Below are 27,640 nucleotides of genomic sequence, written 5' to 3' on the forward strand. Positions count from 1 at the left end.
TGCGTCAGCTGGTTAAAAATAACATTAAAGATGCACAACGAACCTATAAGCGCAATTTCGACAAAAAGCGTAAACGAGAGCATGGCTATAGCGTCGGCGATCTTGTTGCAGTAAAAAGAACGCAGTTTGTTGCCGGTCGCAAGCTAGCCACAGAGTTCCTGGGTCCGTACGAGGTAACGAAGGCTAAGAGAAACGGCCGTTATGAAGTCAAGAAAGCAGCAAACGTCGAAGGGCCAAATGTTACGGCTACAAGCGATGACAATATGAAGTTATGGAGGTATGTGGCTGAAAACGAGGATCTGTTGTCATCTGGGACAGATGACGAGAATCAGGAGGGCCGAATGTAAGCAGGCAAGTTACAGGCGATCAGGCGACACACCAAAAGCGACAAAGCTACAAAGCGGAGGGACAACAGACACAAGAGAAGAGCAAGTCGTTAGAAGCAGTCGAGAGAGAACAGTCGTTGCAGAGAGTCGTCGTGAATGGTCGTCAGTCGAAGAAGTTGTCAACGCCAACCGTCGTGAACATATTAATCATATTGAATTGAATTGAACTGAATTAATTGAACTATTGTTATAATTTGTATCATTATTTAAATATATTGTACTTAACATAACTTTACATATATATATATATATATATATATATATATATATATATATATATATATATATATATATATATATGCTTAACGTATATTTTTCGGAGCCTAGAATAATATATATATATATATATATATATATATATATATATATATAAATTTAGGGGACATATTTCATTTCCAATATATATATTGAGTATAATGAAATGTATGTTACCGTTAAAATTCAAACTTGGTTTTATATTAATGAATATATAGTATGTGTATACCCAGGCATAATTTGGGGGACATTTCAGTTCCAATATTCCTGTGTCCTCAAAATATAGTTAATACATATATCCGTTGATATTCAAACTTAACTTAATATCAGTATATATAATTATCCAGACTCTCTCTAAGGGACCTTCCAATTATATAATTATATATACTGATATTAAGTTAAGTTTGAATATCAACGGATATATGTATTAACTATATCCGTGAATGAACATGAATTTTGAGATCTACCATTTGTTAAATTATTGAACAATATAAAAGATATAATAACTAGTGTTGAAAAATCAGATCTGGTTTTGAAGTAAGGATGTTTTTTGTGAAAACTAGAGATAACTTACATGAAGCTGGGTTAGGAGCCTGGCCTTGCTTATCTACTACTATTCCACCTTTAAGAATAAATTCGTATTCTTCCTCTACTAGTTTTCCGGCATTGGAAAGTATTTTTGCAGTCATATGAATGGAGAACAGAAGTTTATGTTTCTCAAAAAGTCCACGGCAGGTGTTTCGATATACGGAGTATGTATGATAGTCGTTTATATTTTGTATCCGCTCATAAATCAGTTGGTTCCGGGGACTGCGCTCAATTGACTGTGTAAACAGTAATATATAAGCGGATAGGGAGAAGACATACATTGGGTCAATCTTTGACATATCCATTAATACAAAAAATAGGATAGCAGCACGTTCTGAAGCAGGTTTGTATTCCTGACGCGCAGAATCTATTTCGACCTCTGTTATCTCGGCAATACTTAGGGACTCTTTTACCAATATGGAAGTTTGACGGGATTTTTGTAGGGTAGAAAAAAGTTCATCGTCATCAAGCAATGATCCACGACTTTCATTTAGCAATCGCAGAATCTCATTGTCTAGATCAATTAAAGTGCGTTTGTTGCGAGCTATCGTTACCACTAGTTCGTCCTTCTGTTCTTCAAGTGCTGGCTTTTCTTTGCGGACTATAATTCCTAAGAGCTGAGCTTCCAGACCATCTTGCTTTAGGGCAAAGTTTACTATAATCGTTTTCGATGATATTTCGGGTGGATAATGTGGGTTTGATATCTTAGTAGTGATATAAAATCGAAAACGATTGTTATAAGAAATGTACTTATCATTAAACTTAATAAGCTTCTCTCCACTTTGAATAGTAAAGCTACGTCGCAGAATAGGATTTATGGCTTGGTCTAAATTCTCGCCGACATTTTGAAGAAGAACCGGTAATCCTTCCCTTAAGGCACGTTCTAGTTGCCTTAGGTAATCACTCATTCCAAAATCGATTACCATTAGCTGCTGGTGCTCTTCCATATTTTTAATCCAGTTGTTAGCCTGCATTTGTGGGTCAATAATTAGTGGCCAGCGGCTGCCCTGCGTTACAATTACTCCATTTTCTGTACTCAGATCATCAGCAGGCAAGCCTTGTATATTCCATTCCCGAATAGAAACTGCATCACTAAGGAACAGTGCTATTTTTAGATCTGCCGTTGCTGGGATAAGTAAGTCTTTAACTAATTGAGCCCATCTCATGAGAAGTTCCTCTCGGTATTTCGTGTCGAACGCACCAAGGTAAGACATAAATGCAATTGAAAGAAGGCAATCCCCTGGTAACTTCTCAAATGCAAGATCCAATTGGGATACGGTTTCAATCCAACGTGCACGTTCCCCCGATAGTGACTCTACAAGAATAATAGCACGTTCTAACTGCTTTCTAAGACGTTCCTCCTTTGCTCTTAGTTCATTTAAAAGTGCACTTTTCTCATTTAACTGACGATACAGCTCCTCAATTACTGCTTGTAGCTCTTCTAACTTTTTTTTTGCAGCCGCAAGAGCTGCCTGTTTCTCCTCCAATGATCGCATCGCATTATCAAGTTTTTCTTGTTTGGGTGCCACAATGCGGTACACTTTTCCATAATTTTCAATAGCAATAATCCATTGCATTAGTGATTTACATGCAAGAGATACTACAGCTACTTTATCAGGCTCGAGTTCAGGATTCTTTGTATAATTCGCAATTCTTTTAAGAGTTTTATCTGATATATGATCGCGGTCGAAATTTTTTAGATCGTTTAAGAATGTAGACTCACTAAGTACTTTTTTCGCATTTTCCCAGGTAGGGTCTTTGCCCAAAAGTATTAAAACGGCTTCCATAACTTTTTCTATTTTCATAGGCGGTCGTCCATATGACTTAACCTCTGAAATATCTTTCTTATTAAGTGCATCTAAAGCCTTTACTGCAGCATCAATCATTGGCATGACCACTTCCAAGTCTGCTCGAGCTACTGCTGCCAAGTCCAAACATATAACTTCCTCGCGCCTAATAATAACGGCTTCGGCATCGACCTTTTCTTTCTGTTCAGTTGCCTCCGCCTTTTGAATCTCAATCATGGCAATAAAGTCCTCACACTCTATAGCGAGTTCTTTTACTTGCTCAGAACTGACTTTTAATTCTTCTGACATTAAGGTGACTTTTTCCTGAGTTTCAGCAATTTTGGATAATCCATTACGCAAACGGTTAGCTGCAGTTGAAACTTCAATCCTTTTTTTTTGTAAGAGCTTTTTAAATCCACTAACTAATTGTAGGTAGTTAGGTGATGTCACATAGTTGTGTCGCTTCATTTCAATTAACATGACTTCAGATATTTTGGCTACAGAAGAATGTATAATAGAGAATGCTTGAGCAATGTCACGATGCAAAACATTCTCAGTAGTCATGACAAGGCTATCGCGGTGTTTTTCATCTTCCTTTCCTGGTGTCGGAACGTTCAGCTGAAAGCCATGCAAAAAATGCGATGCTACCTCAAGGAGTGCCTCCTGGGGCCAGGATCGGAACCAGTTTGGAGTTGTAGCACTTAATAGTGCTGGATATTGGCGAATATAACTACGAAATTTTTCTCCAATAGGACTAAAACATAATATAATATGCATAAAGTCACGAACATTTAACATAAAGAACGTATACAAAGCTTCTGTGGTCAGCGGCACACCAGCTTTCTTAGCGGGCCGGTCTAATTCTGTCTTCAATTCATCGAACTCATCTGATTTCAATAGATTTATTTCACCGGTACTAAGCATGTTGTTTATTATTTCTAGGAATGAGACCTCTGCAACTTGTTCACTACTAAAAATAAATACTGTCAAGCGTTGTTTTACACCCGTTAATTTATAAAGGGTTTTTAGATCCTCACGAAACTCGCCAGTCTTATATTTCTTTGTCACTTCAATTTGAAATATACCCATTTCTAAAATGAATGCTGCAAGTTTTCCAAGTACCTGTCGGCCCGAGCCGCCAATGCCCATATTAAGCATGTGTCCTCGGGGTTGAGATATAATTCGTAATATTCTAACAATATGTTCAATTGCCTCCTTAAAAAATACTAAATTCATACGAGTCATTCCAGGAAAATTATTGTATTCTTCGAGTTGGTTGATCATATATGACCGCAGTGTATCAATCTGCAAATCCTCATAGAATCCCTGAGGATGGGAAAAGTCTCCAAAAAGAGGAGGAAGTTTTGACGGGCATAAACTGTGGAAGGTTACCTCAAAAAACTTCCCCAACGTTTCGTTAATTGCATTTAAAAACCAGCTCTGATCTAAGTCATCAACTAGGCGATCGGAAAATATTCTAAAACTTTCATGTATCCATAGCCGTAAAAAAAAATTTTTCTTCGTTAGTATTTCCGGTGTGGCTCGAAGAAGACCCTGAAAAACTTTTGAAATGTCCCTTAGATTAAAAAGATAGTGCGACTTGTTTGGTGTAGGGAGCATTTTTATAATTGTAGCTGAGTAGAGAGCAATAGTAGATTGGGTAATTAGAAGCCACATCTCGCGCACTTCGTTTGTAAAATTCGCAAGCTTCTGTTTGATCATAGTTCCAAAAATACGCACAATTGTATCTTGAGTCGGAAAAGTTAAATTAATCAGAACAAATCGGCTTTGAGTGCGAGGAGAAATAATTTGCCTACCCCCTCCCGGTGGGCCCATGGCAGCCATAAGTAATGTGTTTTGAACATATATCTTTTGTTGGCTCTTTCGATTAAACCAGTATTTATAATCTATCCACTGTCTTATTAATTCCAGTGGCGGCTGTGAGCCATATGAATCCTTTGCAGGCATATTAAAGTCATCCATAAAACAAATCATCCTCTTTCCGCCAATTGGCACAAATTGAGTTTTCGTTCGCTTTTCCGTTCGATTTTCTATGGACTCCTGTAGACCAGCCGATGTTGTTTGTGCCGATATATTAATAGATAGTATGCAAAATTTATTTTTATCACACGTGTCCATGACACTTGTAGCCGTTGACGTCTTACCAGTTCCAACATTACCTACAAGCATAACTGGATGCTCCTCTGATAAAAGTTTAGATACTATATATTCATAACGCACAGTATCACCTGTCGGTACAATGATTTTATAAAATGGCAATCTGGAAAATATATTTTATTACTATTATAATTGAAAAAAAAAAAAGAAGTAAAACCCACTGTTCGTCATATTGCCATGAGTCCGAAAGCTTACTTTCCCATGGTAGAAATGTTCGCTCAATGGGGTCTACGTAATAATCGTATATGGTATCTTTAATAGGAAAACAGCTCTCAATTTCACGTATAAAAGCATCTAGTTTTAAACGGCTTTCTTCATCAACACTTGCACAAACAGACCATACTAGGCAGAACATAAACCAAAGCTTCGTCATTTCTTCTAAGAGCTCTAAGTTGTGTATATTGATTCCATTTTGTTTTGTTGCAAATCCATCAAGCAATTTGCATAACGAAATCACTACATTTAATTCATTCGTTTTAACAGGTTCTTTACAACGCGTTCGTTTAAACTCAAGTAGCTTAGTAAGAATGGATTCAAAATGTTGTCGCATATAATCAGCATGTTCCTTAAGTTTTTGCCGTTGCAGCCATGAATGAACAAATGGTTGCCATCCCCAATCATTGTAGTCATTATATACCATTCCACAGCGTGATACTGTTGCGGGGGAAGCAACGGCCAAGTCCCCAACTTCGAAAAGAAGTGACACTTGCATAGGCATAGTAATACGTTCACTATTAACTAGAGTTAATAGCTTATTGTCATCCATCACTGAATTCATATTTTCAATCCAGACAGCATCGACCGGTCCATCAAACAACAACCATTTTTGAGTAAGATCCTCGTCGGCACAAATAATTCTCATGACAGAGCTTAGTACACCATCCAACCACTCACCTGTGGCCAAATTATATTCACCATAAAGCTCAGCCAAATTTAAAGCTTTTGGATTTATAGGATGAACAACGACTGCTTCCCATCCAAGCATATGTTGTGAATTCATTCTACAGTAAGCTCCTTGGAGACTTCGCCATGTCACTGATTTCGCTGTGCCAGTGTCACCTATTATCATTACAGAGTGTCGTGAATTTTTTGTTTCATAAAGTTCAATAACTTTTTTTACTCCTATGGATATTGTCTGTAAGCCATGTTCTTTAAATTCATCATTTATAGCTACATTAAACTCGCTATAGTCGATAATTGGCAATGTGACACCTGGGAATATATCCGACATAATTCCATTAAATAAAGGTAAATCATTTGCCGTTAAGCGAGCAACATTCATATCTTTCATTGCAAGATATACGATTTCTTCTTCATTAGTGCTAGGAAGCTGACGTCTTTTCCGGCCAGCATAACGCAATAAAGCCACCATAGATCGAAGTCCAAAATCGTAATGAAACTGTTTTGAAAGCTGCTGCTTTGCCAGCTCATACAAAGTAAATACTTTTCGGGCTAGATTTCGCGTATTGGAAAATCCGTCTGAGAAAAGGAGATTTTCAGCGATAATGATGTTATCCGGTACCATCATTGATATCGGACGAAACATAGACTTTAAATTATCTGGAAGTTCTGTTCGTCCTGCATAGCCAGGGTTCATGGTAATGAACAGTCCGACTGTATGTTTCAGCTTAATCAATTGTCCTTCAAAGACAAACTCTACCGATTTTGCTGACAATGCCGCCATTATAGACATAATTTGTTGTGCTACTACTGAAAGTACCTCTATGTTAATTCGATTAAATTCATCAAAACATCCCCAACAGCCGCTTTGTGCTAGGCCTGAAAAATTTTTCCCGATGCTTTTATAGTCTAGTCCTTCTGAGCAGTTCGTAACTATCACCCACATGCCTAAGGCTTTACCTAGATCTTTCACGGTCTCCGTTTTGCCTGTACCTGCAGGACCTTTAGGACTTCCGCCACGATGCAAATGCAAAGCAGTGGTCAGTGTAATGTAACACCTATCCGTCAGAGGTGTTATAACTAATCTACCAGAATTTCCAGTATACTCATAGCCATACCAGTGTTCAGTGTTGGTTTGTCTTATTACACAGAGCTCTGATTCGCGGTGCCAATAAAATCGTAATTGGGAAAACCATTCAAAATGACCAGTATCTTTGCAGTTTGCTTTGTACATTCGTTCGATGACATCACGTCCATGTATTTCGAGTGTAATAAGCGTATTCACTTTAAGACGCATTATTTTTGTTAGTTCTTTGCGACTCATTTCAGACAGCTTCATTAAAACTTTATTTTGTTTTCTTTTAAGTTTTCGTAATGGTTTTTTTTGGTCAACCATTTTACAATGGATTAAACTGCGAGTGCATTCAGTTGTCCATTGAATTTGTGCTGTTGTTAAGATCATCTGGCCTGGCCATAATGATATCCACTTTTCGCGATTACTTATAAGCTTCTTAAGTGAACCCCGTGTAAGCTTGAGTTGCTCTTTCATAACATTGTACATGTCTTCTTCGACTTGCTTTAACCAACGTTCGGATGGTCCATCGATATAAAGTACTTGTAGAAACTCAACATATTCGCCATCATCGGAGTAAATTCCACTAGCCTGCCAACGGCTTAAGGTCTTACCGACACGCTTTATTTCAAGTTTATATAAATTATCAAAAAGTTTTTTTAGATGAATTTGTACAAGATCAGGACGTTTTGCATTTCCCAATATTTCCAACAAGTCATCGTTAGATATAAAGTAAAAACGAGGAAACAACTGGCGTTTAGTTTCAAGATAAATCTCTAGAGCACGTTGAATTAATTCGAGTCGTTCATCCATTCGATTAAATCGATTTAATAAAAATGGCGGAGGTCGTAAATGTGTGGCTTTAACAGCAGTCTTAGCTTGAAACATTTTTCCAGAGATAGTCCGAAATTCATTTGTAATAGCAGTAAATCGTTTTGCTTCATCTGGCAGCTGTTTTCGTATGTCGTCACCTTGAAAAATATTTTCTAAGTATAGCCACTGCCGCTGAACATTCAGCGCCTTTTCTAACGTCTCACTTATGTAGGAGAGTGTTTTCTCCCAGTAATCAACAATTTCTATAAAAGGCTCTACGAACCGAGTGGATTTCATGGCTGAAATCTGAACCATATGTTCCTCAAGTAATTGAAAACATTCGTCAACACTTTTTATACGATAAATACCATCGTGGTAAAACGCCATTTCAAACCCTTGTTTCTTCCAAATTGCCGCAATGTTTTTAATTCCATTCTCAATTTGAAGCTCCATAGTCGCCGCGTTTGAAATATCCTGTATATCCTCTGAATAGGCCTGAAAGTCCAAATTTATAATTAGCTCCAAAGTAAACTTCTTTGAATTCTCATCGAAGTCACTGTAATGGTACCAATTATACTTTAAAGTTTAACAAGAAAAGGACTTAACTTACACCTGCATAATATCACGCACACGGTTCCAGTGCCGCTCGCGCATGCATGGATTTTTTAACGCTGTTATTAATGGCAAAGTTCTCCTGAATCCATCCAAATTTTTAGTAGTTACCTCAAGCATTTCCCAATGTCGGTCGTAGTGCTTTTTGCTTAAAATACTAAATTCTTTGTAGAGACTAAGGGCAGTGTCTTCCATTTCATCTATGTTAATTTTCCAAAAATTACCCTTGCGCCAAGCATCCCAGTTTGTTTGCCACTCTAGTATAAGCTGCCAAATATTCTGAACCACTTTAACTTCGGAATCTAATTTTTGTAAATCAAAGCTCTCCGGTTGATTAACGTTGAAAACGGCCAAGTCACGCATCAAACTTTCTTCAAACTTAAAACAATCTTCTACCTTAAGTGCTATGATCTTGAGAAACTTTAATGCTATTTTAGGATTTCTGTATAGTAAAAAAGAGTATTTATAATCAAATTATTATAAGCTAAAAATTTTCTTCGGCGGCGCCGAATTTAATTATATACCATTCACAACCGGCTTAAAATAACTTTTTTCCCCCACGTAATATTTGTTATAATTCGTTAAGTAAATAAAAAACGAAATAGTGGTCAGTAATGTCTAAAAAAGTTATGGTTGAAAAAAAAAATTACATATACCGTTATGCTCTATGTGAAAGATATATAAATATTAAATTATTATTTACATATTTGATGCCGTAGGTAATTTTAAATAGAAATCAAATAAAAACTCTTTAAGAATCATCTTAAACTTTTCTGCTTGCTGTAAAAGGGTTTTTTTAAATTCTTCACGATTGTTTTCCAACATCTCATCAGCTTCGGCTAATTTTTTTAGGTAATGCTGCCAAGCCGCTTCCAGACCAGCTACTTGCTCAGTAGTTTCGTCTGAAATTTCCACCTGATATTTATCTAAAACTGCAAATAATTCCAGCATTGGTGGAAATGTTGCATGTTTTATTGGAGCTTCAATTATTTTCCTTTCGAAGAATTCTTTAGCAATTAAAGATTCCTTAAGGGTTCGCGGAACCATCATAATTTTGCGCTCATTATGTCGTATATAGCGATAAATACCTGAAAATATACTTGTTGTATTATATATAGGATTAAAACATTAACATGTGGTTTACCTTGTAGTAAAAATAATGAATGATCTAATAGTAATTTAATATTTAAAGCTTGCCATTTCTCAATCCAGTCTAGAATAGAGCACTTTAAATTATTCTGATTCATCAATATAAAATAAACGTGATAAATAGCATCGATAAAAGAAATATCATCAGCCATAGCGCTGTAATACTCAATGCTGCTATTGAAAACCTCTGCTGTCATAGTAGTGGCTCTCATGTGTTTTATAAAATCGTTCTCCGTAGTTTCCCATATAGGTCGATGACCATTCCAAAAAACTATATAGCGGGCTATTTCGTCACGCTGATGTTCAATTTCAGCCTTAATATTATGTACAAGATCAACACATTCTAAGTCTTCGCAGAATATTTTAGTAAATGGTTCATATTGCTGTTCAACAGGTAATTTTAATTTATTTCCAATTCTTGGAAATTTATCAAGAATATTATGAACTCGATGAATGTTGCCATTTAATACATTGGCAATAGTATCCATTTTTGGACTAAGAGTTATTTGGCATTCCTTTATGTCTGATTCCATAACCAGTATTGATGCAGCCACCACGTTAGCATCACGATGAAGGGCTGTGTGCATCATAACCAGGGAATTTCGAGCACTAGTTAAAAGTGCAGTGGCCAACATATCGTCAAACACATTTACAAAACTATACCACTCTGCTGCCATCTATAGAGAAGAGATTGTTACGTTATTTGCTTTAGATTTTATTAATTTTAAAATTAAAAGAGACTGCCACAGTCGAGCAAGTCAGACAGTAAAATACCCTGTACCCAGCCAAACATCTGGCACTGAATGTGCCCAGTTTGTGCTCATAGTACTGGAAGCACCACCGACCCCATAAAGTACTTATATATATATTCTTGATCAGCATGACGAGGGAAATCAATCTAGACATGTCCGTCCGTCTGTCTGTCAGGATGAACGCAAGGATCTCAAAAACTATAAAAGCTAGAATAACCAAAGTTAGTATCCAATTCTCCTTGGTGTGAGAAAGGACGAGTTTATTTTATTTTTTTTTAATTCCCCCCCCCTTCCCAAGCTACAGAATTTCGTCAACGCTACCACATTTCAAATACTACCTAAACCAAACTTTGCATACATAATTTACTATATACATAATTATATACTGTTGTTTAATTTTTATTTTATGATTTTATTCAATTCGGTCAATTCTAAGAAAAGTTATTAGCGAAACAAATTCTCGCCAGTACAACCCCCCCAAACTGCAGCAACAAGTTCGCTCTTCTTCTTCCTCTTTTTGTTTCTGCTATGGGCGCATATAACTTAGATTTAAATGAAAATTAAAAAAAGTAGTTTACTATATAGACATTGATGATGGCATTGTTTATGTATGTATTGCATTGGAAATGTGGAAGGTATTGACGAAATTCAGTAGCGGGAAAAGGGGGGAGAATTCAAAAAAATAAAATAAATTCGCCAATTTTCGGATCTAGGAGAATTTGGAACCCAACATTGTTTTTTTCAGATCTTATAGTTTTTGAGATCCTTGCGCTCATCCAGACTGGGTCGGAGATGCCTCCTTCTACATCTTACATACTTTGCACTATTTGTAGTTGGGGTACACTTTTTTTTTGTCGGAGTGGGTATAGGGTTGCTATACTTACATCTTCGATTACAGACTGAAACTCTTTGAAAACAGCAAATAAAAGGTCGATAATTGAGTTGTAATATCCTCGTAAAATATTAGTAATTCGGCGTACGTAACTTGATAATTGATGGTCGAATATTAAAATAGGCAAAGCACAGTTTAAAGTAAACTTAAGCATTGGAGTATCACATATTTTCTCGCACATGCGAGCTATTTGACGATTCGCACGTTTGTATATATCTATAGTATCCTGAAGTTTACTTGTATGTCTTGCGCAATCGGCTATATAAGCGTCACTAAACTCGCCTCCATATGTAAGCTTAAACACCCCAGGCGCTATTTTACGATCACATGCCTGAATAAGAGCACGAAACAGTTTTCTTTCCTGTTCCGAAAGAGCGGAAAGAATGTGATTGTAGTTGAGACACACTTGGACAACACTATTGTATACAAATCTAAGTACATCGTATTTTTCATATATTTTTCGGATTGACCCAGGCACCGAAAACCCAAGTTGCTCAAAATGCAGTACTTGTTCACAAATGGTGATTACAGTACGATCAATATTGCACTCAAGCAGACCCTTTTTTTTCTTGCTGCGTATAAGCAAAAACCGATCAAGCTTTTGAGTTAAAGCAGAACTACAGCAATTTTTCTGCCATTCTTCGTAAGAATGGCGTATCTCTATCTCAAAATCTCTCCTTAACATTTCAAATCTTAATAACACCATAGATGTTTCAGATACAATAGGCAGCCATTCTGAATTATTCAAGCGATTTCGCAACCATGTTAGTCTCTCAAGATTGAGGCGATAATTGATGGCACGAGATGCATAGTACGGTACCAAAGACTCATGTAATTTACTGCGATCCATTAGCATACCATAGGTTAAATCCATTTCGTTAGCAAACAGCATCCAAGTGCTAGTAACTTGACGTAAGTACGTTTTTTTTAAATTGCCTCGGTAAGAGTAAAATAGCATTACATTAAGGCATTCAATTGCTTCTTCCACATTGCATACATGTTGAAAAACGTTGGACATCAGCCTCTGCACGGTTTCTTCTATGCTTTGAATGGTTCGCCGATATTTAAGTACCTCCTCATACCATTCGTTCTTGTGTACATTTAAAATTAACTCTTTGGAATCGGTACTAAGCATCGTCAATGTAGACAAAAAATTGAACTCAACGCTCTCAGCAATTTTTTCAAACTCCGGCCCGCTGGTGCCACCAAATTGAGGCTTAGGTATAGTTTCGGTTTCGTCAAGTCTTCCAAACACAATCATCGATTCGCATATATCAATAACATCGTTCAAACGTTCCATAAATGCATCTAAGTGGTTAAATATCATCGCAGTATCAAAACTCCACGAAATGTCACATTTTTGAAATTCATGATCCTTAGCCATTCGCTCATAAATGCCCCTGTAAGTCAAGCAGCAATCAATAGACATGTTACTCATTTTAATACCGAATCTGGAACATCCTGAGAGTATTTTTTTCATGTTAGTCTTTTGTGTACAAAATCTTATGATCTGGTTGCTTAGATTACGAAAGAGGCCTGTTATCAAATCTGACCGATTATAGTACTCCGAATTTAGCCAAATATAACGAATAATGTGAATAATTCTTGGTATAAGTTCGGTTAGAGATGTGGGGTTATCTGCATTATCTATTCGTCTACAAGGTTCTATTAGAATATGCAAAAATTTAATATTTGACATGGCCTCCTCCATTTCGTGTCTACAGTCAAGTATGAGTTCATCAATTTGCTTTATGTATACTGAGTGAGTATTACGCAAAACTTTAATAATTCGCTGTATATCGACTTGACTTAATTGAGTATTTAAGCCCTGAAGTACCTCAACTGTAAAAAAAAAGAAAATTAATACCCTTATTGGAGAATATATAATTTTTAATTTGTTTAATCATACAAAAGTGGTAAAGCTCAGGTCGGGAGTACCGACTTTGATATACCCTCTACATGTGTAAGAATTGTGTACATTTCGGTGTATAGAGTCGAGACAAAGCTGCAAAAACAACAACAGTTGCTAGTAGAGCTTCCGCAGAGATTACATTTATTGCTACAACTTTCTTCCAGAATGACCTATCGAGATTAATTTTTGGAATAGACAGAAACTAACAAGATGTTTTTTTCCAACTTTGAGTTAAAAATTGAAAGAATTGCAAGAGTTATTGAAAATCTTATTGATTTGTCAGTGATCTGCTACAAATTCATTTTTAACACTGACAACGAAGATGTGGTCTTGCCTCACGAGCCAGAACTTGATTCGGCATCAAATTTATCTGGGACCTGGCATCATAGGAGTACCCTGGCATCAACATATTCGACTGCAATTCGACAATTATGTCACGTCAATACCTTTGTTTAAACACCTGGCAGACAATCTTAGCCTTGATTTAATTGACAGTAGATATACGATTTTAATAAGAAGTTCTTGTTTGCCAATTGGCATACACATAACAAGCAACAGTTAAAATAGTAAAGAGAAATAAAACAAAACCCCATGTACATACATAACAGGAAGGCCGAAAAGTTCGTAGGCTAGCATGGAAAGAAAAAAGTTCTATTTATAAATTTTGATTTTATTATTTAATACTAGCAAGTCTTGCTCGTTGTTGATGGGCTCAATTTTTTGCTTACGATTATAAGTTCATTTACATTATGCTATTTCTCTTCCGACACTCTGCCAATAGCAAGTTACTACTTCCGAGATCTAGGTCATATAGTACAACACATCCTGTGTCTGGTCATACATACTACAATATACCTATTTACATTTTATCTTTTCATGCTGGCGCTTTCTCTCTATGTATATATATATGCCTTATCCCCAAGAAACGGGACTACGCCTGTCTCGCGCGTGGCAATTAATTATAGCCTGTACCCAAAGGGTGAAAGGCTATACTAGTTTTGTGCGCATGTATGTAACACACAGTAGCAGGCGTGGCAGACCCCACAAAGTATATATATTACTAGCAGGTCTTGCCCGTCTTTGCTGGGCTAAGTAAAAAGTGCTTATAATTATAAGTTTATTTACTATATGATATTCTTTTTTCTCTGGGCGGACTGCCAGTCCTGACTTTACTGTGTGCTTCCTCAGCACGTTGTACGCATGGTCGAGTTATCCCCGAAAAGTCTGACGCGGGACATTTAATTTTGATTTATAAATCGGGACGTCCCGCCAAAATTGCAGCGTTCGGCAAAGCTGATATGTACATACATTTAAATTTTTCATGCAGGCGTAATCCGCCTATATACATACACTTGCCCGCATAACTCTGCGTACACACAAAAAAATATACAAATTTTAGCTTTAAATGTGAATATCTTTTAATATAAACAACTTATTGATATAAATGTTTTAGATTTGCTTAGATTCGACATTTTTCTTAATAACTACATTTTTTTAATATTAATATAACAATGAATATTTTATTTCTATTTTTTAACAAAACCTTTTTGAAAAATCGATGTATGTTTGGGATCATTATCTTGTTGGAAATAAAAATCATTTTCCAGCCCCAACTTCTGGGCACTTGCGAGCAAATTGTCCTTCAAAACTTGGATATAGCCTTTTTGGTCCATTATCGAGTCTATGAACTCCAGCTTCCCAACGCCATTAGCTGCCATGGACCCCCAAACCATTATTCCTCCTCCGCCGTGTTTGACAGTTGGCACTAAATTTTCTTTATTTAAGGCTGTACCAGTTTTTCTCCACACCAATTTCTTGCCTTTTATGCCAAAAATGCAGAACTTGCTCTCATCCGAGAAAATGACCTTGTCCCAAAATTCAGCAGGCTTCGACACGTGCTCATTTGCCAACTCCATTCGCTTTTTCTTATTCACCTCTGAAATATGAGGCTTCCTACGTGCAACTCGGCTGTGATATCCAGCTTTTTTAATAATTCTGCGCACGGTGTCTTCAGATATGGTTTTGGAGAACCTTTCTTCCACCTCAAGTCGCACCTGCTGAGCAGTCATCCTTGGGTTTAAGCGAACTAGAGCAACGATACGCTTTCCCTCTCGCTTTCTTAATAGAGACGGACGCCCAGATCGTGGCTTTGATAACACCGAACCCGAGTAAACATAATTATTAAACACCCTCTGACATGATGAATGAGTTCTGCCCACCACCTGCCCAATTTCTCTCTAAGATTTGCCCTGGACACGCAAATTAATTATTAATTTTCGAAGGTCAGTGTCGATCTCTTTTCCTGATGGCGCCATGGTTGTGATTGATCAAAATCAACTTCAATGCATAGCAAAAGTCTTTTGCAAACTTCAAACAAAAGAAAAAGTGCAACTAAGATAACTGTAATTGCATATTCTCTTATTCTACACAGTTTAGTCTGCTTGTACGCAGACTTTTGCGGGTCCATTTTTCAAAAAGGTTTTGTTAAAAAATAGAATTAAAATATATTCATTGTTATATTAATATTAAAAAAATGTAGTTATTAAGAAAAATGTCGAATCTAAGCAAATCAAAAACATTTACATCAATAAGTTGTATATATTAAAAGATATTCACATTTAAAGCTAAAATTTGTGTATTTTTTTGCGTGTACGCAGAGTTATGCGGGAAAGTGTACATACACACATGTATAAGTATGTATTAAATTTTTTAATTCAACACTAATTTGTGTCTTCAATTCCAAATATGATTGTTGTGAATGTAAAAGGTGTGTTGTTTCTGCTTTTGTAAATCGCATGAATACACTCACAAAATAGGCGGTAAATGACTCTCAGATTTGTTCAGAATACATTTGTAGCGTTGTTAGCTAACACTAAAACGGTAAATCGCTGTAAATATGCGATCAGCTGAGATGCTAGAGATGGGCATGTGTCGGATGCTCTATGTGCTAGAGCTTTAAAACAATCGATAGTTGAATCCGTCGATACAATCAATACTTCCATCGAAGTTTGAATACAATTAACAGAAAATTTAAATAATAACATCTTATAATTTATTGAGATCAATTAGAACAAATCATATACAAACATACATATGTACATCTGCCCGCAACGTGAAGAAAAATAAATGCGTAAGTCCGCTTTCGGTTTCTACTTTACTATCGCTTACGCAGTCGTTGCCTAGCGACGGTAACTGTAAACTTTTGACATTTTGCCTTTGAAATTAACAGGCATCAAAACGAGAGAAGAAGCGCGAGCCAATGATTTGCAGTTGTTGTTGTTTTAAGTTTTAAAAATTTGATTTAAAACCATAGAACATTATTTATTACAATCAAACAACAGTGCTCGATTGTCCAATGTCTTGGAGCACCCTACTTAGCTTCTTAGTCTTTCTTTTGCGCTCTCTATTGCGCCCTTTACTGTGCTCTCTGTGGTGCTCTCTTTGTATGTTTTTCTTGTGCTGGTCCGCTGACTTGTAGCGGCAGCAAGCAAAATGACTTGTCTTGCAATATCGGCACTGTGAACATCGCTTGTACAATTATCCAAGCCATTAAAGCTATACTAATAATCGAAAGATTTCCGCGTCTCATTCTGTTAATTAATTAACTTCATTTGTCGATCGCTAAAAAGCTAGCGATTTTTCACAATGTATACATCCATACATACATGTAGGGCATGGGTTGTCGAGGGCCTCACTCCGATTAAATTATACACTCACTTTAGTTTTCTCAATTATTTTATTGTATAATTAACATTAGGAATGTAGGTCTGTTAGGTTATTTATTATTTAACATTTATTTAATTCATCGTTTGATTTTAGCACAAGCACACTCAATACCTCTTTCTGCCTCAACAAATCAGGCCCGACTGACTGATCTGATGCTACTTATGCTGTTACTTCGTTTTCTTTAATTTCCTTCTCTTCGCTTTTGCATATGCCAACTGTCATTTCCTAACCAGGGCTGCAGTATGGCAGGGCTACTGTGTTATATTCTACCACTCCTACATACATAAGAATGCACATACATGATATATATGTACGTACACAGACATACATACATACATATGTATGTACATATGCATACATATGCACGATGTCCCCAACTATTTGATATTTCCGTTCTTTGTAATTTGTTGTTGCTGCATAAAGTTACTAATAAAAACCCTAATGTCAAATGTCAAGGGAGTAGTCAGCTTTTACCAAAGGGGCGCCAAAAAATCAAAATTAAATAGTGCACGATTAAGGCGAAATAAGTACGTCATGATAGTTAACATGTGGTCGACTTTATATCGAAATACCTACCTGCCTACATCCTTGCCAAATGAACTAAACAAAGAAAATATTACTTTTAAAAATGTTAAATAATTATACTCTGTACATAAAATGTACAGAAGTATATTAGGTTTGCGGGGGCTGAAAAATGTAACAGGCAGAAGGAGGAGACCCCACAAAGTATATATATTCTTGATTAGCATGACGAGACAAGTCGATCAAGCCCTGTCTGTCCGTCTGTATAACACAAACTTTTCATTTGAAAAGGTGAATAAATATTAAAACCCCAATAATTCAAGCTCTACCACAAATTTCGAAAATCCGAGTATGCAATTTTGTTTGTATTCTTTTATAGATTATAAAAATTTAAAGGTGATCGGTGCAGAAATGCAGAATTTTCAAACAAACTTTGGAGCTCGTTTTCCCTCCTTTGGAGCTTGAATTTTCCAAAAACTTTATATCACGATTTCGATGATTCTTTTTTTATTGGAAAGGATGTACTTTAAGGGTACTTCAATGAGAGTTTGGTTAGGTTCTGCAAACGAGGACGTTCTCAATTCTACTGTATTGTTCATTGTTACCTCAGAACTTTAGACAGTGGCGTCCATGAGAAATCCATATAATTATTAAAACATGGGTTTTAGATATCATGCGAAGGCACCCGGTAGATGAGTGTCAAATTTAAATGAGATATGTGAAATAGAATTTCAATTTCAGTATAATGCCGTCGGAAAAATCTAACCGTAACAATGAGTGCAGCAAAAATACACGACCCCAGCGTTCTAAAAGCTCAAAAGTCAGAAGAACAAACTGCAACAAGAGCCGCAACTCAACAAATCAGAACAGAAGATACTCGCAGACGACAGACAGACAGTGTGATGAACGTTTTCGACAAAATATATTGAGAACAAGAGTGGCGCTGTCTCATATGAGAAACACGTTTATTAGGTCTACCCATATTCATACACATTAGTTAGTGTACTTCACCTTCACATTCACAAAAAATCCAAAAATAAACAACAATTTAAACAAAAAAAAACCGATTTCAAACTATTAACAGGCACAGTGCTGTTTATATTGGAATTTTTCTGAGAGTAAACAACCTGAGTTTGAAGTTAATCAGATGAAAATTGTAGATTTTTCATACAAACGTTGGAGCCTGTTTCCCCCCATTGGAGCTGGAATTTTCCAAAATCCCTTCTTAGTGGGCACTTTAACTATGAAAGGATACTTGAGTCCAAATTTCAGCTTCCTAGCTTTTACCGTTTGGGCTGTACGTTGATCACCAATCAGTCAGTCAGGACAAGCTGTTTTATATATACAGAGATTAATCAGGATGACAAGACGAGTCGATATAGCATTGTCCGTCTGTCCGTCCGTCCGTCTGTCTGTATGAGCGCAAAGATCTCAGGAAGTACAAGAGCTAGAATAACCAAACTTGATATTGAGGTTCCCCTAAGTCCTAGCCAGGTCAATAAATTTTGGTAGGTACATCCAGTTATTAATAATGTGTCCGTGTGCCAAGTTTCATCATGATAGGTCAATTCTGAAGAAAGTTATAGCCATAAATAAAATCGCCGCTCATGCGCTGCCCGCATCTGTTGTTGTTGTTGCTGCTCTGGTTCAACTTTGTGCTGCATACATATACGCATATAAACACGCATAGGCACGTGATGTAAATGTATGCTGTTAAAACTGAACATAAACATGTCTTCTAATTTCATTTAATTACTTAATTAATTAATTCACTTTTTTAATAATTAAATTTTTTTTAAATTTTTTTTGTTTTAATTTTTTCTTTTTTGTGGAGAGTGCAGGCTATTTTACTGTCGGGCTTGCTTGACTGTAGCGGTCTCTCTTGTTTTTATTAAAAATCTGGACGTTCCGCCAAAATCGGCAAGTCTGGTAACGTTTATATGTACACTAGCAGGTATTGCCCGCCTTAACCCGGGTCAATTGTATTTATTTTGTGTGTGCATAACCTACCCATATGTTCTCACCTTATAAGTTACAAGTAGGAAGGCATTTAAGGTATTTAAATGAACATTTTCTGTTCTTGACAAAAAATTGTTCAGTAGTCCGTTACTTTTTTGTTCTTGCCAAACTATTTCGTTAAACGAACATGACCACTATAACTAATATTTTTTAAAGATCGTTTTCCCCCCTTTGGAGCCTTTCTTAGTGTCCTCCTACACTATGATGGATACTTGAGTCCAAATTTCATCTTTTACCGTTTGGGCTGTGCGTTGATCACCAATTAGTCAGGACAAACTGTTTTATATATAGAGATAACGCAACGTTTTAAGATAGGCTATGTGCAAAAAAGGGGAATAATTATAAGGGTATATCCTAATTTTACTAACTAATAAACGTGTTTCTCATATGAGACAGCGCCACTCTTGTTCTCAATATATTTTGTCGAAAACGTTCATCACGTTCATATATATATATATATATATATATATTATATTATATATATATATATATATATATATATATATATATGAACGTGATGAACGTTTTCGACAAAATATATTGAGAACAAGAGTGGTATATATATATATATGCCCAGTCATTATCTCTTTTTTTTTTGAAACGTTATAATATGCTCAGAGCAGCAAAGCCAAATTTACAAATATAAACTAACAAACTATGTATCGCGGCACGTATATGAATGTACATGAATGTGTAGATGATGTTAATTGAATGGATCATCGTTGTAATATGTATATAAATTTTGTGATATGTATGCAAGTGTGACTATATATATATATATGCTATATATATATATATATATATATATATATATATATATATATATATATATATATATATATATATATATATATATATATATACTATATATATATATATATACTATATATATATATATATATGTGATATGTATATAAATGACATGTATGTAAATGTTGTGTTATTTATGTATGTATATATATAAACGTTGCGAAATGTGCGTATAATGTTGTGATATGTATATGAATGTTGTGCTATATGTGATATTTAAGTATGTACAGATTCAACATGGACATGTGCACAAGGACCGAAACTCATACAAGCCAACAGAAGTGGAACGAAAGCGCGAGACAAATCGTAGGCCTACACGACAGTTAAGCTATGGGCGCAATTCACCTTCCCCCCTAAGAGCTCTTACGGGTCAGGGGCACTGCTATTGATTACCTTTTTATGGCCGGACATTCACTATTTTACTCGTTTTCCTTCTTTTTCCATTAGCCGCACGAGTCCACACTGATCTCTATGCTTCCATGTACATGCGATTGCTTTGTATAAAATTCCACTATTCACACTGAATACGCGTCAGTGTACATACATACATATAAAGATTTATACGCCCTATGTATACGCAAACGATTATTTTATTTAACATTTCAGTTCTAAATGAACAACACTTTCTCATCGGCCCTACAATTGATGTCGGCCAGCCTAACACCTCTACTCTGCTACAGCCTCCTCTGAAAGTGGGTCACGATGGGGCAAGAACATGCAGCCTCAACGAGTGTTGAAATGGTGGTCGGCGAGACGATGTGGCATGTGATAGGGGCCACAAAATCCGTGGATGGTTTATACGGCCAGAGTTAATCAAGAGACCCAGCGGCCATTCATCTGCTGCTGGGTCTACAACTTCTGTAGACGTATATAATGTATCAGTAAATGTTCATTCTTTCCACAACTACACGCCTTGCTCTCTTACCAATTTGCAGGTTAAACAGAACAAAAAAACGACAGCAGAGTCCCACTGCACAACCGCACTCTTCCAATATCCTCAGCAAAATGTCGATTACCGCGTCGGCTCCATTCCCTGTACCGCGTGATAATTCCCAATCCTTTTTACGTTCGTTTATCCTTTTCATACTTCTACGCCAAACAACCATGCCCTGCGTCCGCAACAGCTCACACTGTCACTTGCCGGTACCGCAAGGTGGCGCTGGTAACCGGTTGAGGCGACCCATGTATGCCGGCGTTGCCAGAAACTGCGGCCGATAATTATCCGATGTAACACCAACGCAAAGGTGCGAATGACGCCATCCGGAATGCTGCAACCTTTGCGCGCATCATTTCCGCCGATGCGCGAATTCGGCTGTCGATCCTTCCGAAGCGCCCAACGTAGGCCACACCCACTCTTCGCTCGCGCTTAGGAGCGCAAATCTTTTGCGTGGAAAATTCCCAGAGGCCTTCCTTGCAGATCTTCAAGTTCGTACGCGTTGCTTCCAACGGCTCGGACCACTCTCGACTTCAGGAACTTCCTAGCAAACTTCGCGTTGAAGGCTTTGCTAAAGTCGCTGAGTACGAAGTTTCGGCGGTAGACTTCTTGGCCCGGGACAGCATGGAACTTACGCGCTCGTTGGTCAAAGCGGGCTCTACTTCGCTCATACGCGGTATGCAGTTGTCTTTGCACCTTCTCCTGGACCAGTTTCTGTCTGTCGCTTTTATTTAATACTGACATCTCGTGGTCGCCCATCGACTTCAGTTTTCTCGCCAAGTCATATTGGGACCCATGCAACATCATGTGCTGCCCGAAGAGTGCAAAGAACGGCGTCACTCCTGTTGCCGCGTGCACGCTGTTTCGAATCGCCACCTCGATTTTCGGCAGATGCAAATCCCACTCCCTATGGTCTTCTTCTAAGTACGCTCGGATGGCTGCCAATACTGTGCGGTTGACCCGTTCCGAGGCGTTGCTCTGGGGCGAATACACCGGAGTCTTCAGATGCTTGATCCCGTATGCACCAATCATCTCCGCAAACGTCGCTGATGTAAATTGCCGCCCGTTGTCTGAATGGATCACCTCTGGCACTCCAAATGTGTGAAAGACGTTGTTCACCAGAAACTCCACCACATTTTCCGACGTAGCCTTCCTCATCGCTTTCAAGAAGGTAAACTTCGTAAAATGATCGACGACGATGAATATAAACGCTTGGCCTTGCTTAGATCTAGGGTATTTTCCTAGGAAATCGACATATAGCTTCTGGAAAGGCCGCCCTGTCACCACCTCAGCACCGATACTGATCTGCATTTTAAAATTTGCCGCCTTGGTCTCTTTGCAGACTTGGCAGCCTCGCACAAAATCCGGGACTTGACACGCCATCCTCGGCCAATAGAAGTACCGCCGTAGATTTTCCAGCGTCTTCGCCACTCCTCCGTGTGCCGCTGTTTCCTCGCAATGGGCTCTCGTAATCAGGGCCCCTGTCAACGCGCTGGGCACCCACAGCTTCCACTCGATTCCGTCCAGCTGTTCCTCAAGGCGGTTGAATGCGGTCCGTTTGTAAATGACACCGTCCACGACTTGCAAGTCAGGTAAGCAAGGCTTATTTCTTTCAATTTCTTTAACCAATTCTCGGTATCCCTCCGATTCAAATTCAGCCGTTTCCATGCCTAGAATTCCACCTGGAGCTTGCGCCAGTTCATCCACCGCTTCTTCGCCCAAACTTCTGGATAACGTGTCTGCCACCACGTTTTCCGACCCCTTACGATGCTGGATTTCGAAGTCGTAGCCCTGGAGCACCGCGCCAATCGTCCGGACAAGTCCTTTAGCGTCATTAGCCATTTCAGGCTGGCGTGGTCTGTTATGACAGTGAACGGCATGAGTTCGATGTATGGCCGAAACTTCTGCACCGCCAGGACCGCCGCTAGGCATTCCTTCTCCGTCACGGAATAGTTGCTCTGGTGTTGTTGAATTTGGCCGAAAAGAAGGCTACTGGTCTCTCATTCTGCTCGTCGTCCAGCTGGAATAGCACCGCTCCGACGCCCGCCTGCGACGCGTCGCACTGCACAAAAAATCGTCGGCCAAAATCGGCATGCACGAGTGCCGGAGCCGTTATCAACGACTTCTTCAGTGCCTCGAGTGAATCCCTGACCTCATCATCCAGCGCGAATCGTCCTCCGGCTCGTTTCTTCAGTGCATCCGTAAGCGGCGCGGCCACGCAAGCAAACTTTTTGACAAACCTCCTGTACCAGCCAGCGGTGCCTAGAAACGACCGCACCTCACGCACCGACCGCGGTACTGGAATGCGCTGTATTGCCACCACCGCTCTGGGTCCGTTCTCAACGTGCCTCCTCCCACAATATACCCGAGGTACTTTAAAGATTTGAAGCACAACTTGGACTTCTGTAGTCCAATGGTCAAATTCGCCTCTCTCAAGCATTTTGCTACTTTCCGCAGGTAGTCCATGTGTGTCTCGAAGTCCGCCGCGAATATGACGAGGTCATCCAAATACACCTTGACGTTCGACCTGAGCTCTGTGGGAATGACCCTGTCCATCAGCCGTGCTGCGTTACACAGACCGCATGACATCACTCGAAACTGGTACAGTGGTCGCCCGGGCACTGTGAATGCCGTATACGCCTTACTGGATTCGTCCTACTCAATTTGCCAGAATGCGAACTTCAGATCGACGCTAGAAATATAAAAAGTTTGATCCAGTCCCTATAATATGCCTTCTACACAAGGGAGTGGATACGCGTCTTTAGCCGTGAGTTTGTTGAGCTTTCGGGCGTCGAGGCAAAAGCGGTTCTTACCCGGCCGTCGCACTACGGTGGTGCGGTTACTCCACGGGCTGTTGCTTACCTCGATAACCCTTAACGCCAACATATTATCAACCTCCCGATACACCAGCTCCTTCATCGCGGGTGACAGCTCAATTTTATGGGTCTCTGCTGTGGTCTTTCCCAATCCTGCCTTTTCAAATGTCAGAAACTCCTCCTTTACCGACTCCACAACCTTCTTTTGCCAATCTTCCAGGTCCCATTTCCGGCTCTGGCTTCGGGTCTTCGCCATCGACGTAGTGCGCCACTCGCTCAGCCAAAATCTCATCTACGCAGCTTTTAGCGTTGCCAGATTCACGCTGGAGCCAGCTCGAAAATTCGCCAAAAATCGACTCCCAGGTACATAGGGGCACACATAGAATGTTATTTCTCTAATCATACCTTTATACTCCACAGGCACCCGGATGCGTCCAATAATGGACCGGTCTTCACCCGATGCTGTCCGCACTTGTGAGGCATACTTCTTCACGTGTAAATCCAGCTCCTACAGCAATTCCCGACTATCTTTACCAAGAATGCTCACCGACGCGCCGGTATCCAGCAGACCTAGTATCTGGCGGCCTTTCACCTTGACCTCGGCAAATACCCTAGCGACCGCGACTTGTCGCTTCATTTGACGCCTTTTCTTAAACCGCGTCCTCGCCTTCGCAACGCGGGTGGTAAGTATCCGCATTCCGGCGAGCTGATGCTGATGAAATACCCTGTTTTGCGCCTCTAGGTAAGGTCGCATCCGCTCCTCCATCGGTAAACCCCTAATACTACCCTTACACCTAGGATTAATATTTTCTTCGCTCTGTTCTAGGCTCGACCTCCGGCCAGTGGTGTGGGCACAGCTGCCGAACGCGATTCGCCCACCGGTACCGCACTCCGCCGCCCGTTTCCCGTACAGCTCGGACACTGCGGACTATACGTATCTGGTCGTCCACAGCGGTAACAAAATATATGCCGCTCTCGCGCCATGCAATCGCGGAAACCATGCCCCGCTTGGCCACAGTTCCAGCAATTTAATTGCAGCTGCACACGCCTGGTGACTCGCGCCGCTTCTACGGCTACGTCGTCTGCTGCATCAGGCCCTCCAAAATTGGCCTCCAACTCGTCCATGGGCCTTGTTCGCCCACTAGGACCAGCTCTAAAACCACTGCGGTATGCAGGCTTTCCATCCTGCCGCTCCATCGTTGCCTCCTCCTCCACGCACTCGTCACGCAGATGGTCCACGCTATACATTCAAAGAGCGTAAACATACCGCGCCACTTCGACTTTCAGCCCCTTTTTGATTATTTTTACCATTTCGGCTGGTGGTGATTGCAACCGTGATGCCAGCTTCCTCATGGCGTGGAAGAAGTCCTCGATGCTTTCTGTGGGCCTTTGTCGCCTCTCGCGCAACTCCTGCATCCGCTGGAACTCATCGGCGGCGCCTCTAAACCGAGCAATCAGGCTACGCTTCAATTCCTGCCAGCTATCGGCCCTGTGGTCACGCACATATTGCCAGTACCACTCTCTCGCGTTGCCGCTCACCAATAGATGGAAATTATTCAAAACTTCAGGCCAGGAACATCTGCACTGCCGCTTTAAAAACTCCACACGGAACACGAAATCCTCCACAGCCACTTTATGTCTGTCGCCATCAAACGATAGGCCCCATTTTTCAACTTTCGTTCTCTTGAACGTATGGTGGGGTGGATCAGCCTGCTGCGCATCATCGTGGCCCCGGAAATCTACGCGCCTTGGCCGCTGAGCGCTCCCCGGATTTCGCCAGTTCCTCGCAGCCGCTTCGCTCCGTCCATGCTGCTCGACGTGTTGTCGCTTTGCCGCCTATACTCTCGGCTCGAGCCGTAGTGTATTTGGGCCCTGCTTGCGCTCCGCCTTGGCTCAGACCTTTTCGGAACTGCTCCTCTGCTGCCATAATAAGACACTTGCTGCTCGGCGCGCAATTCAGGTACGTAGTCCACGCCTGTTCTGACCGGTACCAATGCCTCGTTAACAGCTCGCATTAATTCCAGAAAGCCTTTTCGAATCTCCTCCTGCAACACCTGGTTTAGTCCGTCCACCTGCGCATGCCGATAGGTTTGGTTGGCCTGTGCAATGGCAACATTTACCGCTGACGCCACTTCGCTATCGACGCGCCCCGGTGTGCCATCACGTCGATCCTCTTGCCTCGAATGCTGTCTGGGCGGTGTTCACAGCAGACTGCCAGACCGCGCCGCCACAGCACCCGCTTCCGAGCCTTCATCGAACTCTACCAGCCCACCTTCTCGAGCTGCCTGCGCCCTCGTATTATACGAGCGCCCTTCGCGCTGCGTGTCCTGCTCCATTTTATATTATTTATTACCTGTATAATTTCTATATTTATTATCTGTATTATATTTCGCAAAACAAACCGCTGCGGTCAAATTTTGTGTACCAAAAACAACGTATATTTTTATATTCCAAAAAAAACTAAAATGATATTTGTATATAATTGTACCCAACGACCAAAAGTAAATTATGCGAAAGAAAATATATATATGATATATGCGAAATAAATATTTAAATAAGACGATGGAATAAAAATTATAAATAATAAAATATATAAAAATGACAAAATTTGCACTATACACAACAAAAAATATATATGTATATACGCATAAAAATGTACCTGCACTAAACCAATAAACTCCCCAAAATTTACACAACACAAAAAAAAAATGCTATCTTCTTTTCTTTCTATTTCAGCTTACAAACAAAAACATCAAAAAAACATATAAAAAAAAAACTCTCACGTTTGACTAATTCAATGAGGGGAAATTCCGACCGGAACCACCAGTTGCTCCTTTCTGTGCTTTACATACTTTACCAGATTCATCTTTTATTTATGTATCGCGAGATCTTTATTCACTGTTCCATTCATCCTCATCTGGATGGATGACTGTGAAGAGATCTCACCTTCCTACATGCCTCTTTGGATACAAATTTATCCTAATCTGCCCTAAACCTTATCCTCCGTGCCATTGCCAGTGCATCGCAGGTGACAACTTCTGTCGCCTGGGCCACTGAAACAACAAAAAGCCTCCCGGGCACACGGACCACAATGCCAACGCAGACAATGACAAATAAGCCAAGCGGCACGAGCGTTCCGCCTAAGAGTAGGTGAGCTGGAGTTATCGCCTCGCCGTCGTTGGGATTGACTCCGTCCACCACGATTGGCCGTGAATTGAGGATGGCCTCCACCTCTACCAGTACGGTTGCTAGCTCGTCCTGCCGCAGCTTGGCGCTTCCTATTGCCTTGAGGAGAAGCCCCTTTGCCGACTTTACCGCCGCTTCCCATAGGCCGCCGAAATGCGGCGCTCGAGGGGGAATAAACTGGAACGTTATTCCCTTCGTGGCAGCATACGACCTGATGGCATCCTGGTTGCTGATGAAAGTGGCCCGGAACTCCTCCAGCAAGCGCGCTGCACCCACAAAATTGGTGGCATTGTCGCAATATAGTCGCTTGACTGCTCCACGGCGACCCACA

At 39.7% G+C, this 27,640-nt stretch overlaps 1 protein-coding gene across 1 annotated transcript; it reads right to left on the bottom strand.

The window, feature by feature from the left end:
- Window positions 1-1,215: 1,215 nt before the first annotated feature.
- On the bottom strand, window positions 1,216-26,050 carry LOC115630113 (dynein heavy chain 2, axonemal; the record flags this gene model as incomplete). The annotated part of the gene is made up of 8 exons (XM_030526726.1): window positions 25,871-26,050; window positions 18,279-18,378; window positions 11,377-13,226; window positions 9,736-10,417; window positions 9,295-9,679; window positions 8,590-9,033; window positions 5,356-8,535; window positions 1,216-5,297 (listed from the first exon to the last, which is right to left on the bottom strand). Coding segments are annotated over exons 1-8 (10,903 nt in total), but the record flags the coding sequence as incomplete, so codon positions are not given.
- Between the last annotated feature and the right edge of the window lie 1,590 nt (window positions 26,051-27,640).

Source organism: Scaptodrosophila lebanonensis, unplaced genomic scaffold, assembly GCF_003285725.1.
Source record: "Scaptodrosophila lebanonensis strain 11010-0011.00,11010-0021.00 unplaced genomic scaffold, SlebRS2 tig00000328-arrow-arrow-pilon, whole genome shotgun sequence".
Taxonomy (NCBI): domain Eukaryota; kingdom Metazoa; phylum Arthropoda; class Insecta; order Diptera; family Drosophilidae; genus Scaptodrosophila; species Scaptodrosophila lebanonensis.